General features: G+C 39.5%; 1 protein-coding gene and 1 non-coding gene across 5 annotated transcripts in view; one reads left to right on the top strand and one right to left on the bottom strand.

The window, feature by feature from the left end:
- The window catches only part of Kcnk2 (potassium two pore domain channel subfamily K member 2), a 162,695-nt gene that overhangs the window by 62,262 nt on the left and 84,364 nt on the right, over positions 1 to 16,069 (top strand). For 3 of the 4 annotated variants that reach the window (XM_090339914.1, XM_090339915.1, XM_090339913.1), the window contains exon 2: positions 2,572 to 2,882. In XM_090339914.1, coding sequence (XP_090196040.1) covers positions 2,572 to 2,882 — 311 coding nt within the window. Of the gene's footprint in view, positions 1 to 2,571; positions 2,883 to 16,069 lie in introns of those variants that run through there. The other variant, XM_090339916.1, reaches the window with a different exon arrangement.
- On the bottom strand, positions 6,754 to 6,858 carry LOC150058394 (U6 spliceosomal RNA). Its single transcript, XR_016536959.1, has one exon. It is a non-coding gene; the product is annotated as a U6 spliceosomal RNA (small nuclear RNA).

The raw sequence follows: 16,069 nt of genomic DNA, 5'->3' as shown, positions 1-16,069 counted from the left end.
TGAGTGATGGGCTTGGGACACGTCCGGGAGGAGGGTCAGCCCTGGAGAGGAGCCCACAGGCAGGTTGCATGGTGACCCCGGTCACACTTGTTGCCTTATTGCATGGTGGTACTGGTGTGGAAGAAAGCTCCTTGCTGCTGTTCAATGGTCAGTTGTGGCGAGGGTGAGGACAGGAGACCTGGATGAAGAGGAGAGGGCTGCGGGGGGGGGGGAGGGGAGGGGTCAGTGATGGACCCCCTGGGTGGACATGGGCACCCAGAGGTTCGTGTATTAGATCAAGAGAAAGGGTTTATTTTGGGGTGATGGGGTGGTGTGGTGTGTGTCAATAATTTCTGCCTCTTCTGTCTGCCAAATGTACATTCTGTATATTTCTGCTAATTAAAAAAATAAGATCATAGCTTTTAACAATCAAATTCCTTCAGGAACTGTGTAAGCTTAATACACACAGACTTGTGTGTGTGTGTGTATTCCCCCCCCTCCCCAAAGCATATAATGGAAGTATCTTAATGGGATTTCAGGCTGAGGTTTGGTATCCTCAAGGTAAACAGTCACAGTGTTTTTCAATTCCACAGACTAGAAACCAGTGTTGTGAAAAATCAAGCAGAAAAGCACAATGATATGGACAGGAGAGGCTCACAGAGACAATGTGGAGCTTTCTTGTGTGTTTTCCTCTAATTCTTATTCCCAAATGGCTAAATTTTATTTTTTTCACTAAGCAGGTGGAGAAGGGGCTGTTGACAAGCCTGAAAGATAGTCAGAACTTCTATAAGAAAAATGTGTGTGTGTAAATTTTGACTTTAAACATATGCTTAGTGCTGAGTGACATTACAGTTCTAACATATTTTGTGGTTTGGGGGAAAGAACAGGTGTATGCAAAAGAAGGAAAACATGTACAGACCTGTATGTGTAGGTAGGGTGAAACTTAGGAGATGGCTGTGATATGCTCCAGGTATGTGGTCTCCTCTGGGGAGCTCCTGCCCTTGTCTGATTTCATCTCTTCCAACTCAGAGCTATTCTGAGATGGCTGGTAGAAAAGGCTCTGTCATCTGTCATCATTTTACAGCACTACTTTTGTCTAATGCTCCAATAGCTTTGTTTGGAAAGCATTTGTTGATAGGCAACTGGAGTTGTGCTTTATGAACTCAAATTAGGGTAGCCTACAATTAACTCACTGTTAGGCAAGAAGGTAGGATGGGTAGCCAGAGAAAACAGATATATTTTAGCAGCATCTTATCCTCTGGTAATTGGGATATCTAGGCACAATTTCATGAAGATTTCTTACCTATCTAAAGTGCCGCCCTATTCTGAAGCCTATGTTATAGACATGACAGTAAATCCATTTAAAATTAAAGAATTCAAATGGATTTGTTCTGCATGAATGAATTAGTACTTTTTGAAGTCTTATTTAAAGTTTTTCAGTCATTCTATGAACTCATTTTTTTGTTGTTCAGTTTTGCCTTTCCAATCAAATATTCTGTGGTAGATGACTTATTTTCCCCTTAGCAAGTGGAAATCTAGTAGACTTTTATTTTCTAAAAAGAAACCCATTAAAGATATTTTTGAAGAGCTGAGATAAATAATAAATGTATTTCACCTCAGAGAATCTGGAAATTTGTAAGAGAACACATAAATACACTGTAATGGAGCAATTAGCTTTGTACAGAACAAGCCAGGGTCTGAGGTGTGAACCAAGACATTAATTTTCATTTTCCTTGAGGTTCCTTGTTGAAGTGGAAGAAGTCTGCCTTTTCCTAGCAGTAGCTAGGGTTGTATCACCAGTGTTAGCAATTACTTTTGCTTTATAAAACATTAAGTAGGAACCTTTTATAAAAGATTAAGTAAGAATGCTTCGCAATGAGTTTCTTTGGAAGACAGGCAAAATAAAGATAGGCAAAAGAAATTAGGATTGGCCCCAAGGGTTGATTTACACCATGTTTTCTTGGAAAATTTTGAATGATTTCTTTCAAACAGTACTGGTTTGTTCACAAAATCTCTCGTGGTTCAGTTAGACTAAATCCTTTACTATAATAAGCACTAAAATTAAAATAAGGAGAAATATATATGTATATGCCATAGGTACATATAACATATATGTGTTTGTGTGATGCTTGTGATATAAAGGTAGGAAAAACCATGAGCTAACTTCAGGATCATTCATGTATCTTGCTCAATACCCTCAAATCTTAGGAGACATCTTTTTTGACTTAATAAGCAGACAAATATGAATTGAAAAATTTATGAAGGACCCCCTCCAGTGTTTTATTTTACTTCACATTTCTCGATTGAACTCCCGTTGTTTTTCTTTTTCTTTTTTTCCTTCTACCTGGATCTCCAATAGCAGCAGAGAACAACGGCTCTGCCCCCTTTCTTGAACCCATATATATGGTCTTTTGTGTGTGACCTAGACAGAGCACTCCTGCCTGGAGTTAGTTTTCAGATCTTCCACCAGAAGGGCAAAAGGTATCAGTTAATCCCTAACCCAGCACTCCTGAAGAAGCAGCCCAACCCATTCGTTCCCCCCCCCCCCCCACCATCTTTCCCAACCTAACCCTGGTTCTCTGTTGTTGTCAGTGGCGGCACCTGACTTGCTGGATCCTAAATCTGCCGCTCAGAACTCCAAACCGAGGCTCTCGTTTTCTACGAAACCCACAGTGCTTGCTTCCCGGGTGGAGAGTGACACAGCCATTAATGTTATGAAATGGAAGACGGTCTCCACGATTTTCCTGGTGGTTGTCCTCTACCTGATCATCGGAGCCACCGTGTTCAAAGCACTGGAGCAGCCTCAGGAGATTTCACAGAGGACCACAATTGTGATCCAGAAGCAGACATTCATATCCCAGCACTCCTGTGTCAACTCCACCGAGCTGGACGAACTCATCCAGGTAATGGCTCCAGAGGAGTGGCTACTCCTTTTCCCCTTAGGGTAAGGAAGGGGGAGGGACAGAGGAGAGCGTGTAGTAGTGTATTCCTGTTGGGCTCTAGGAGACCTGTGCTTCCTTCTCATGCCCCTTCACAGACACCTCCGTGTCCTTTCTGCCTGGTCTCATTCATCCCTTCTCCCATCTTATCACCTCTTTCTTCACCCCTCCCAATATTCCTGCTCATCCTCTCCACTCCTGCGCTCCTGTATGTCTTCCTTGTGAGTTTTCCTGTCTTTAAACTGCCATTGGACACTGGTAGAAGATAGCTCTACTGGGTTCTCTCAAAGTTAGGATGACCACAGCCCCCTGGGAAATTCTGTGTATAAGCAATAGACAGTGAAAGAGTTTTAGCCTTGGCAGTGACCATCAGTCATCATGTAGAGAAGATATATCTGTGGTGTGACCCTCTGGAGATGGGTCACTCTGCTGGTTGACCTATTTAACCTCGCCAAGGTATAACTAACTGTGTTTTGGAGAAGTGTTTGCTATTTGTCTAAATTTCAAGTAAAAGCATATCATGACTATACAGAAAAACAGGGATGTTGAATAAAAACATATTTAGTTTTAATTTATACTAGCTTAACAACATCCTTTGGGGACGGTCTGGTTAGAAAGGTAAGCCCTCTGTGGCTTGTAACTCAGTCTTCTCAGAGAGATAACAGGATTTTTGTTGTAGCGTTCATCTACATAAAACAAGTAATTGATTCAACTGAGAATCAAAGCTGAGGTAAAAGCCTTAGATTTTTCTCACAAGGATGGACTTGACTGCTTGCTGAACACATTTGAAGTGGACATACATGTATTTTCCTGTACAGTCTATTTTCCTTGCCTAGCTTAATTCAAATTAAACTGAACATTATCTATGATGGCAATGATCAGCTGAGCTATTTTTTCCCCACATTTTATGTTTTGTTTGGTAACATCAGAATGAATTGGAATAGTAGATTTAAGGAAAAATATTCTTATGGGCTTTACTTCTAGTTTTTGCTCTTGGAAGTTTAATTTCTTTTTGCCAGTAGGAACCCCTTAGGCCTCCTTTTAGCTTTTTAATTTTCTGGCCAGTCTCTTCTAATTTTTTCCCCTTCAACTTGAACCTCCAATAGGCGTAGAGTAAAAGCCCGGCCCCTTTTTTCTTTAAATGCTCATATCTCTGCTGCTTGTAGCCCTCTTCCTTTCTACTATACTTACTCAAGTTCTTATACAAGTGTTACTGAAAACCACCAGAACTGACATGGACTGACTTGTTTACCTTCTACCACATTCAGACATTTCTGCATCTCACCTGTTTGACTTATTATACTTTTAGTAATGTTTTTATTTTATTTTTAATTGATATACTGACAAAAAGTGGGAAATGCAGTTCATATGCTTATATCCTAAATTATCCACACTTTTAGATAATGGTGACATTCTCAGTATTGATAATGAAACAAATATAATCACAGCTGCCTCTTTCCATGATTGTATGTCATCATTTTTACTTCATTTTTCCTTTGGGCCATTTAATTTTGAAATACTAGAAATCCTTTTAAGAATTCCTACTGCCTTTAGTTTTAGCAAAAGAGCTATTGGTTTTCTTTCTGAAGGAAGCAGGGAAACAGTTGTGAAAATCTAAACTCTAAAATTTGATAGGTAACTGGAGGATATATGTATTGAACAGGAACAAGGAAAGAAGATCTATCTAGTAGTATTGTTGAAATATAAAGAGATAATCCCTGCAAAACAAGGATTTGTTCAATATGCTTTTACTGAGCATTTGATTCAAGCAGTTGCCTCTCAAGCACCGGGAGTGAACTGATTATTCTTGAACAGGGGGGAAAATGTAGAATTTCAGCACAGTGCTGGAGGAAACTTTTTGATTTGGTAATGATTTCACTGACCAGTTGTGCCCAAATTTATTCAGAACTCTGAAAACAACTTGAAGGTCAAAACAGGTAAGAACCCATCTTCTGAGTACTCCTGATCTTCCTTTAACTTAATTTTTATTTTATATGCTACATTGCATTTGCAATAGGCACAAATAGATTTCAAAGTGTATCCTTTTAGCGTATGGATCTTCACTGGTTTTTGACAATTTTAATATTTTAACGGATAAATTACCTATTATTTATTATACTATCCTTTTCCTTTGTAACCAGATAGTTTTAGTAAAATATATTTTTTTTCTCCTTGAAAATGATGTCTTTTGATCAAAGAAACTAATGGCATAACTTCATGGACCAAGAGCAGTATATAAAGAGGATGGAAACGTACCTATTATCTGATGAATGTAACTATAACCCCTCTATACATTATCCCAACAATAAAATACAATAAAAATAGGGAGAAAGGCAAATGATCCTGTAATCATTTGTTAGAATTGTTCATATAATTTGCATGCATTTCATATTTTCCAGTAATTATTTGTTAAATTATTAATACAATTCTCATGGATTTTTCTAGTGTTTTCTCAACACTTATTTCACCCTTTTACCATTGAGGAAAACTTTATGAATAGTTATATTAGGCAATTGTGTCACAGCATTACAAGATCAGGAAGCAGCCAAGCACCTATGCCTATGCCAAGCTCATGCCTATAATCCTAGTTCCTGAGAGATGGACAGATCTAACTATTGCAGTTTGAAGCCAGGCCTGGCAGAAAAGTCCAGTGAGACTCTTTATCTCCAATTAATCATTCAAAAACTAGAAAGAGTGCTATGGATCAAAGTGGTAGAGCCTTAAGCAAAAGAGCTCAGGACAGAACCCAAGCCCTGAGTTCAAGCCCCACAACTGGAAAACAAAACAAAACAAAAACCAAACCAAACCAAACAAAAAACAATGATCAGGAAGCTGGGGTTCCAGGGGTGGCTCAGTTAGTGGACTGTCCTCTGTTGTTCCATACCAGGGAAGAAGGGATGAGTGTCCTCAGTCTGTTTTCCTCCTCCCGGGGTGGATGTACACTAGTGACACTTCATGATGTGTCATTGTATCTGGAGATATGGGACGGACATGTACACAGGCCACCCTAGATGTCATTGACATTAGCCTTTTTAATGCTGATAATTCTGCCAGGAAAAAAAGTTAGCATGTTAGATGGTGCCAAGATCTAGGAGTAAACAAAGCCATCCAGGGGGATAGGAACTGTTGGATGGGTTCAAGCAGATCAGGTCACAGGAGAAGCTTCACTGATGCTTAGTGAATGCCAGAGAACAAGCCACGTGACCATCTGGGGAATAGCTGAGCACAAATGGAGGCCCTGGCTGCATGAGAGCTCCCGGTATGTAGAGGAATGGAGGGATCCTGGAAAGGAATAATATGAGATGAGGTTGAACGGTTCATGAGGATATGTCCCACACATCCATGGATGTTAAAATAAGGAGCTTGGCTTTTCAGTGCAGATACATATTGTGATCTGGCTGATATTTCAGTAGGATCATCTGCCAGCTGGGTGTTGAGTAGAATGCAGAGAGAGTAGCTAGGAGGCTATTGTAATTTTCCTAGTGAGAGACTGAGGCGTGGGCTAAGGTGGATGCATTAGGAGTTCGAGACACAATTAGATTATAGATATGTTTTAGGAGATCCACTGGAGCCTATTGATGTACTGGACACATAGTACAAGGGAAGAGAGTCCTATGCAGCCCTGCAATTCTTTTTCTTTGTAGACCATGTTACATCTTTTAATTCTCTCCCTAAAACTTGCAAGTCTCCTCTTTTCTTATATTATCTTTAAGTAGTTGTAGAGTTGTTCAATATGTCAGTTTATAAGTACAATTCATCTTCACCAGTTACCCCTTCTATCATTCTTCTTCGTCTCTCCCAACCCCTGCTATTCCCTCAAGTTATCTGGTTCCAGAAAAAGGCAGGACACACCTCAGATTTACATGTCATTCTTGTGCGGTGTCCATGCTAACCTCTGTGCCATTCTAAGTTGTAGTAAATGTGCTGCTGAAGCAAGCACGGATCTTCCAGTTTTTGCCTCAAGGAACTTACAATTGAGAGCTCTCACTCCTTCTGAGATGGAGAAGAGTGAAGGGATTTCTTGGCTGAGGGATACTGACAGAAGTATAGTTTTCTATACTGCACTGATAGGAGGTTTCCCTGACTGAAGATTTATGGGATACCAAGTAACAATGTGCATAGAGCCCCAGATCCTTGCAGGAAAATGATGCACCCAGATAAAGAGATTGCATTTGGTGTGACCACAAGGGATTTGGAGGTAGCAGATGTCAGCTCCAGTTGTCTATTCTCTGCAAGGCCCTATCAAGACACACTTCTTGATATGGGCCAAGAGCCATCAGTGTGTGCATGAACGAACGCTCTTGTCAGCCAGGGTTCTTATGTGTTGTTATTCGCACTGGTCTGTCCTTCTGCATCACCAGCCTCAGTGGCAGAGCAATCTGAAGTCTCACTGAGACCAGATGTATGGTTATAAAGCCAGAATTATAAAGCAACACTTTCAGTGGATGTCATCTTTATTCTTTTGCTAGGGATTTTATTGCTTCATGTCCCAAGATCTCAGAAAATTTCCTTTTGCTTTCTTTTTCAAAGAAACATTTAAGGAGTACATCTCTAAGCACCACTGAAGGTGTGTGAGTTGGGGTGCCCATTTATGGTCTGGCATTCCTACTTGTAAAATGGAAGGCATGGTCTGTGATAGTGAGTGAGATCACATGATTATATACAGGAGGTTTTGTGATGGTAATTCCAGTTAGATAATAACCCATATATATGAAATGTTCAAGGAACATAATCATCTTTTCAAAAAAAATCTGTGGACTTCTCTAGAAAGTATCTGAACATGCTCATTTTTTTCCTTATCAATGGTTTTATTCTTTTTGTTGGTGTTGTTTTGGACTGGTCCTGGGGTTTGAACATAGGCCCTGAAAACTTTCCCTGAGCTTCTTTTGCTCAAGGTTAGCGCTCTACCATTTGAGCCACAGTTCCACTTCTGGCTTTTTCTGAGGAGATAAGAGTCTCAGACTTTCCTACCCAGCTGGCTTTGAACTGTGCTCCTCAGATCAAATCTTCCTATTAAATAGCTAGGATTACAGTTGTGAGCCACTGGTGCCCAGATCGGTTTTATTAGTCTGTTTAGCTTTTTGGAAAACTAAGATTTCAGGGGAAAAGTATAGACTTTAGGGACAGCATGCAAAATGTCTATAAACATCCTGTAAGTAATTTATGTTCTTTGGGTTAATTTATAGGAAAAATCAGTACTCTTAAGTACTATCATATATAATGTTCTTAAATTCTAATCTAACAATTTGTGTTAGAAGGTTACCTACTGTCTATGCTATACAGGGAAGGAATATAGATAACAAATAGGTACATGAGCCTGAAAGAAAAGCTTTTGCACTTCAATTTTTCTTGGACACCTTGTATGTTATTTTGTAAGTGGAACCACCCAGGTTTTTTTGTAGTCCTTTCCCTGTGTTCATGTTGTCTTGACTTTCAGAATGACATAAATATATGTATATCAATCAACAATTGATATACTTTCATGCACATTTCCTAGTAATTTTTAGATTTTTATTGTAACACATAAAAGTAGTTTCTCAAAAAATGTTGTTGCCTTTGAAAAATACATGAAATAGCATTGGTTAAAATATTTTTTAAAAAGCTAGACGCAGTGGCTCATGCCTGTAATCTTAGCTACTCAGGAGGCTGAGATTTGAGGATTGCAGTTCAAAGGCAGCCCGGGCACTAAAGAATGTGAGACTCTTATCTCCAATTAACCACTAGAAAACCAGAAGTGGCACTGTGGCTCAAGCGGTAGGGTGGTAGCCTGGAGCTGAAGAGCTCAGGGACAGCACTCAGGCCCAGAATTCAAGCCCCATGACCAACAAAAATAATAAATTTCTGGGGTTTATGAATATCACTTAGGCTGATATGATTTAAAAAGAATAGTATTTTAAGATAATAGCTAGGAAGTTATTTGATAGATGGTATACTTATTTAAAAGTAAAAAGAAAATTATTTTTCAAATACCTTATAATTTGAAATCTTTTCCTGGCTGACTATTGAGTTGAAGCCAGAATTAAAATATAAATGTAGGGTCTGGAAGTTTAGCCTAGTGATAGAGTGCTTGCCTAGCCTGCACTAAGACCTGGGTTCAATTCCTTGGTACCACATACATAGAAAAAAAAAGCCAGAAATAGGGCTGTGGTTCAAGTGGTAAAGCTCTAGCCTTGAGAAAGCCCAAGGACAGCACCCAGGCTCTGAGTTCAAGGCCCCGGCCTGGCAAAAAAAAAGCAGGTAAAATAAATCTGTTAAACAGGAGATATTAGAATGAGGGTTGGTCCAGAACTGCTAATCATTTAGAGCTGTTATCTGTAATGACTCTAAAATTCCAGTGTTGTATATTCTATATCAGCTTGAGATACTGCAAGTGGCTAAGCAAGCAGTAAAATTATAGGCCTGCCAATCATATGACAGGAATGTTTATTTCTACTGTGCAAATACCCCCCTGAAGTTACTGTACATCATTTTGTTATATTTTTCACTCTGGGATTTTCCTTTACCTAACTGTTCAAACAAGTCAAATTTAGGAGCTGTGCATGTAGGACTGATTGTCTTAATTCAAAGTGACTAGAAGTTGCAAATTCAGCCCTGAAACAGATATCTGTGTGCTCCCTTCTGCCACAGCAGAGAGCAGCAGCAGAAGACACAGCAGGTTTGTAGATTTGGGGGCAGAATATATACTCATGGAAAACTGTAGCAGTCATACAAAGGCAACAAAGAATTATACTCAAGCTTGGGTAGCTGGGCACTAGGCATGCTGGGACATGACCAAATGAGGTAAATCAAGAGTTGGCAGGCTAAAGCTGGAAAATTGTCAACTCCAAGGAACAGCAGATGGAGGGAGGAGAAGCAGAGAGAAGTAGTTTCAAGGACACACTGGGTCATACTTCACCTGTAGCATTGTTGAATTTATTCCCCTCTCTTGCTGTTAGCCATTCACAAGATAAGAAGAGCTCCTTATGAAAATTTAAATAATACAATAAGGTGTAAAGAAGAAAGTAAACATTGGAAATGTCTCTAGAGTAAATTATGATCTCTCTTTAGGCATAGGACACACATGATAAAAAGAGAGTTGTGCAGTCACATTTCATACTTCCACACATGATGTTGCACATATAAGATCACATAAACATGACATTTTCTGTATTTATTCATGTACCCTCATATAGGGACCAACTCAGAAGTGTTGGCCTTGATTTTTAAAATTTGTATTCTGTGCATCTATCTATCATTTATCATCTATCTATGTGTTGGGGAATTGAACCTTCATTCATGATAAAGACACACTCTCAGGGAATAAAAGTAAAAACTAAAAGGCTTTCACCTAAAAATGCATTTATAAAAGTCTATAGTTAATTAAAAGAGATATATTGCCCTATGTTTGAAGATAAAATTTGACCACGTACATATTCAAGTACAGAATGAAAAAAAATATTGTTCTAAGAAAATTGAGTTGGAAAGCATAATTTGGTTAGAACTTACAGATATGTTCTTTTATTTCCCTTCCCTTTCTTCTTTCCCTTTGGTTTTCCATTCAATCCTCCTCGCTCTTCTCTCCTTTAATTTTTTCAACAGCTGTCCTTTAGTTGCTATCTCTTTTGGGGTGGATATTAATCCAGAAGAACCAAACATATTTTTCTTTGTTGCAGCATCCCCATCACATAATGTCCTGGTTTTATGCAACTTTGTTAAATTCGTTCCTACAATTACATTCCTGGGTGGATTTTATACCAAGATTTTCCTTGTTACAGGGGTTGTAACTGTGTCTGGTAGATGACATAGCCTGAATCTCAGTGAAAGTTCTAAAGAAGGTACCAGTTCCTTTGTGTATTTGGTTGGAAGTGCAGGTCGGTCATCATGTGATTCTTTTAAGGTGAAGTTTTGAATTGAGATAATACATGTTTGAATTTCCTCATGATCCTTTGGGTACACGTGGCCCATTCTTATATGTAACACTATAGAAAGAAATAGAAATGTGGAGTTGAAAAAAGCATTTCTGAGGAATGAATGGGGCCTTTCACCTGCAGAACACAGGCTCTGAACTCATAGACATGGCCTATGGTATAGCCACATTATAGTTAGTAAATGCCCTTAAGTGGCATATGTGTTAACGATTTGATAATGAGGCTGGAGCTATTTGGAGGTGATAGAATCTTCCAGAGGAGGGACCTTTTGGGAGGTCTTCGCATAACTGGAGATAGGCTTTGAATGGAATTATGGGATTCTGATGCCTTTCTCTTCTCTCTTTTCTTCTGTCTTTATGTCTCTGCACTTCTGTGTTTCTCTCTGGGTTTCTATCCAGATCTCTCTTGTGTCTGTTTGACTCAGTCTTTCTCTCTCCTCTCTCAGTGGCATGAGTTTGAACTCATGGTTTTTCACTTGCTGGGAAGGTACTCTACTGTGTGAGCCACACTGTTAGCCCTTCTTTCCTCTTTTGCTTCCTGACTATGAGATGAACAAGTTCCTCGACTTCCTCAAATAATGGTGTTTTACCTCATCACAGGCCTAAAGCAACAGGGCTCATCAGTCAAGGACTAGAACCTCCAAAACTGTGACTCAAATCAATCTTTTCTCTTTATAAGTTGATTATGTCAGATATTTTTTATAGTGGCAGAAAGCTAATAGAAGCTCAAATTTTATCAGTCTCACTGATTAAAGATCCAAGTAGGTTAGGTCACTGACTTTTCTCCTTTTCTTTTTTGTGAAATCTTTTTATTTTTGTGAGTGGTGGAGTTTGAACTCAGGGTGTGGACACCTCAGATTTTTTGCTCAAGGCACAATGCTCTACCCTCTGGTAATTAATTTGGAAATAAGACTCTATGGACTTTTCCACTCTATGTGACTGGCTTCCACGGAGTTCCTCAGATCTCAGCCTCCCGAGTAGCGAGGATTGCAAGTGTGAGACACGTGTCCAGCTGGACATTTGAATACTATTCTGCACACTAGGCTGAATCAAGAACTGTAGTTTATCTGACTTTATATTTCTATTCTTTGCAGACTCTAGACATTTATAGGCAGTGCTATGACTTTCAAAGGGAGAAGTCTATTCTACAGTTACATGATATGGGAACTCCATCCTTGGTCTGATGTTCATAGACCTAATTTATCTCAACCTTTCAAACTCAAGTGCAATTTAGTCCATGCTGTCTCTTGGGATAATTGGTTTTTAAATTTTTATTTTACTCAATCTTTTATAAAGTTAGATCCTGTACGTGGTAAGCTGTTGGTCTAGTGAGTTTTGGAAGCGAAGTCATGCAATTCTCTTCTAAAGATAGGAATATTGTTTTTAATTTTTTGTTGCCTACCATATAGAGACTTCATTGTCATTCACCTCTGTGTTTTTAAAATCTTAGATCATAGGTACCTTGGGTCTTTTCCTTTCTCATGATTATATTTTTTAATCACATCCTTGGCAGTTATAGCATCCCTTGGTTATTTTAGTTGTCTTTTCAGAACTACATTCTCTTTGGTTAAAACATTGGTAAGTGCCAATTCTGATTGAGGCCAGTATTCCAAATGAAGGGGAATCAAGTTAACGGTGTGGCTTTCTGTTTTATCTCCCTCTCTCCTTGATTCTCTCTTTTTTTTGTTTCTCTCTGCTTACTTTCCTCTTCCACCTTTCCCTTCCTTCCTTCTTCCCAGCCATTCTTCTTTCTTCCTTTCTTACCTATAGCTTCTCCCTCCCCTTTTCTCCTCCACCCTCCCTGTTCTCTCTCCCATCTTCCCTTCTTCCTTCTATCTCCCCTCTTCTTTTCCTCCTTACTTCTCTTGCCTTTCCTTCCTCTCACATCTCTTCTTTTCTCCCCCACCTCTGTCCACCTCTCTGCCTGTCTTTCTTGATTTCTCTTCCCTCCCTCCCTCCCTCCCTCTCTTCCTCTCTTCCTCTCTCTCTTTCCTTCCTTCCTTCCTTCCTTCCTTCCTTCCTTCCTTCCTTCCTTCCTTCCTTCCTTCCCTCCCTCCCTCCCTCCCTCCCTCCCTCCCTCCCTCCCTCCCTCCTTCCTTCCTTCCTTCCTTCCTTCCTTCCTTCCTTCCTTCCTTCCTTCCTCCCTCCCTCCCTTCCTTCCTTCCTCTCTGTCTCTATTTCTTTTCTTTTCCTTTCTTTTCTTTTGTTGGTCATGGGCCTTGAACTGTAGGCCTGGACACTGTCCTTGAGCCATAGCCCCATTTCTGGCTTTCTGGTAGTTAATTGGAGATGAGGGTTTCAGACTTTAGTGCCTGGGCTTTAGTGCCAGATCTCAGCCTCCTGAGTAGCGAGAATTACAGGCGTGAGCTACTTCGCCCAGCTGTCTGTCTATTTCTTGCAACTTCTATTATCGCTCTAGTGTTGCCTAGTGTTTTCTATGTTGACATTGTTAAATGGTGTCATTAGGTAGATTTATGATTATTCTAGAGCTTTCTTTTGGTGAAACTATGGGTAGCTTGGATCAACCCCACCCCCCCAAACCACGAATTTTCCTAAGACCAGACTATAACCCCAACTCTCATACATCTGTATATCTATATCTATATCTATATATCTATGTCTCTTTCTGCTGTCTTATGGGATTTTAACATTGAATTGAACATTTCACAAGGCTAAGGATCAAAGTGCAGCTGATTGTGGGGACACAGGCTTGCAATCCCAGCAACTGAGGAGGCAGAGGCAAGTATCATGAGTTCAAGGTCAGCCTGGTCACGGTTGGTCAGTCCCTCTCTCCATTAAAAACAACCAACAACTGGTATTTCAGGACTTTGAAGTCTTTCTTTTATATTTTCAGTAAGAAAAGATACTAGATACCAAGATATATATACTTATCCCATCAAATATATAATTATTATATTTATCATTTTAACCATTACAACCCTTCATTAAATATTTGTGACCAAATATAAATGTTTGTACAAGGAATCAATTTTATGAGCCTTTACCAGGTAATTTTCCTTTTATGATCACTTAAACTTTTTGAGAATTGATTTTTCTCTCCTGCTTCATCATAGTAGCTATTTGACTGGTGGAATATGCTTTTCCTGTGCAGAATTGTTTTTTTTCCCTCCCTATGACTAGTGAGACTTGCATATGTGTTCAGCAGTATTATTCTTTGTGTGACTTTACTCTCTTTTGAGTTTTCCTCTGGAAACTCAGATTGCTTGGGAATTTATTGTCCTGTATATGAAAGAGCTCTAGTAAGGGAACATGCCAATATTTCTGAACTACTGTGTGAAAAAGTATCTTTTTTTGAGAGGTACATGAGGAACCAGAAGGTACCAGAAGTTTGTTCATATATAAAGTATAATCCGAGCTTGACTACATTTGACGGTGAAGGAAAGCTTGAGGAAGCAAGGAAGCATAGGCTAGTTTGGGGGAGGAATCAGGAATTCTTCACAAATTACATCACCAAATAAATTACATGTAAGCACATGTTAGGGAGAATTGTGTTGAAGTTTTAAACTCTTCACTTTTAAGATCCGAAATGTTTATTGGCAGTTGTGAAGTCTTTGTTCTACACTTTGGTATCTGATGGTATGATTTGGCTAATCAGAGGAACACTGTAAATAAAAGCAAAATGGGGGTGTTTGAGTTCACAGTAGAGTGACCTTGTCTGTCCTGCAATGTCCTGTGGATTCTAGACCCATGTGATCCTAGTTGTACCCAGGAAGTACATTCTGAAGTTTACAAGGAAAGACACACTGGCTTTGGGCCATTCACACGTTTCAGTGATGTCCCTGGCTACAGAAGTGCTGCCCTACCCCTCCAGATTTGAAGAGGAGTCCTTAGGGTGGTTCTGTTTCATTATCTGAAGAAGTTCCATGCCAGGGGCATGGGTGCAAGATGGCAGAATGGTCGGGATGGCCAAAACGATTTCTAAGCCCAAGAAATCCAAATGGATAAGACGTAACATAAGAACTTTTGCTATTAGGTAGATGTAAAATTGCTCTCTCTCTCTCTCTCTCTCTCTCTCTCTCTCTCTCTCTCTCTCTCTCTCTCTCTCTCCCTCTCTCTCTCTCTCTCTCTCTCTCCCTCCCTCTCTCCCTGCCTCCCACCCCCTCTCTTTATTGGCCATAAAGGAAAGGTCTAGTTTCCTTAGAATAGCCATGTAGTAACTAAAACATTTTGTTTGTTATCGAGTAGCACTTTTTGTTAAAGAAATCCAGGAGCTTGTCAGATATCTTGGCATTTAAAGTTAGTTGTGGTGGTTTTGCTCGTTTCAGATAGCATACAATTAGCACTGTTAAGATTAAGAGTCGTAAGAGTTCATAAAGAATTATAGAGATCATTGATATGATGTCAGTGTCCTGGGCACTAGAGGTTGGTGATGGTAGCATAGAACCCCAGTGGACTCTGCATCTCGGAAGGTGAGAGAGAGAGACGCAGGTATTCTTTCCATTTGTCTCCATCCAGGCCCATACACTCACACAGATGGGACAGAGGTAGACCCACATGCCCGTTTTTGATGAGTAAAATTTCATAGAAAATTATAGCAAATCATTGCTCAAAGTAATACACCTTTCCCACAAGAAAGAAACAAAGATGGGGGAAGAAAAATGGGGACCAAGACATGAGAAAGGGTATCAATGTTTGTGAAGAAACGTACATTCTAACTGGTGAAAGTAATGTAACCCTTCTATTAATTACAATAAAAATACAGAAAAATAAAGAGAAAAAAAAAGAAATGAAAACTGGAAAAAAAAAGAAAGAAACAAAGAAAATAGATTCCCAGCGCATAGTTCTGTGGATTTGAAGTGTATGGACACTTGGGGACACATTGACCATCCTGAATTCTCTCTTTCTGAACCCATACTCTGAAGTATTTTATATTTACCTATCACATTCTTATAGCCATCTAGGCTACTGTAGAGACCTGAGATAACATATTCATGTGAACATCCACTCATTTAACACAAGAAGTGAAATTGGCATTCATTCATTTTATTCATTCTCTCTCTCTTTCTCTCTCTCTCTCTCTCTCTCTCTCTGTGTGTGTGTGTGTGTGTGTGTGTGTGTGTGTGTGTGTAGGCTTTCAAAGTTTCCTGAGGAGGTAACATTTAAAAACTTGGCGTGAATAGTGAGAGGAATGAGGCAACAATCAGGAAAGAAACTCCTTTCACAATAGCCTCAAAGAAAATAAAGTACCTAGGAATTAACTTAACTAAGAATGTAAAGGACCTTT

Source organism: Megascapheus bottae, chromosome 10, assembly GCF_031878675.1.
Source record: "Megascapheus bottae isolate mThoBot1 chromosome 10, mThoBot2.hap1, whole genome shotgun sequence".
NCBI classification, from domain to species: domain Eukaryota; kingdom Metazoa; phylum Chordata; class Mammalia; order Rodentia; family Geomyidae; genus Megascapheus; species Megascapheus bottae.
The sequence above is the reverse complement of the archived record's forward strand: the minus strand, read 5'-3'. Positions and strand labels throughout refer to the sequence as shown.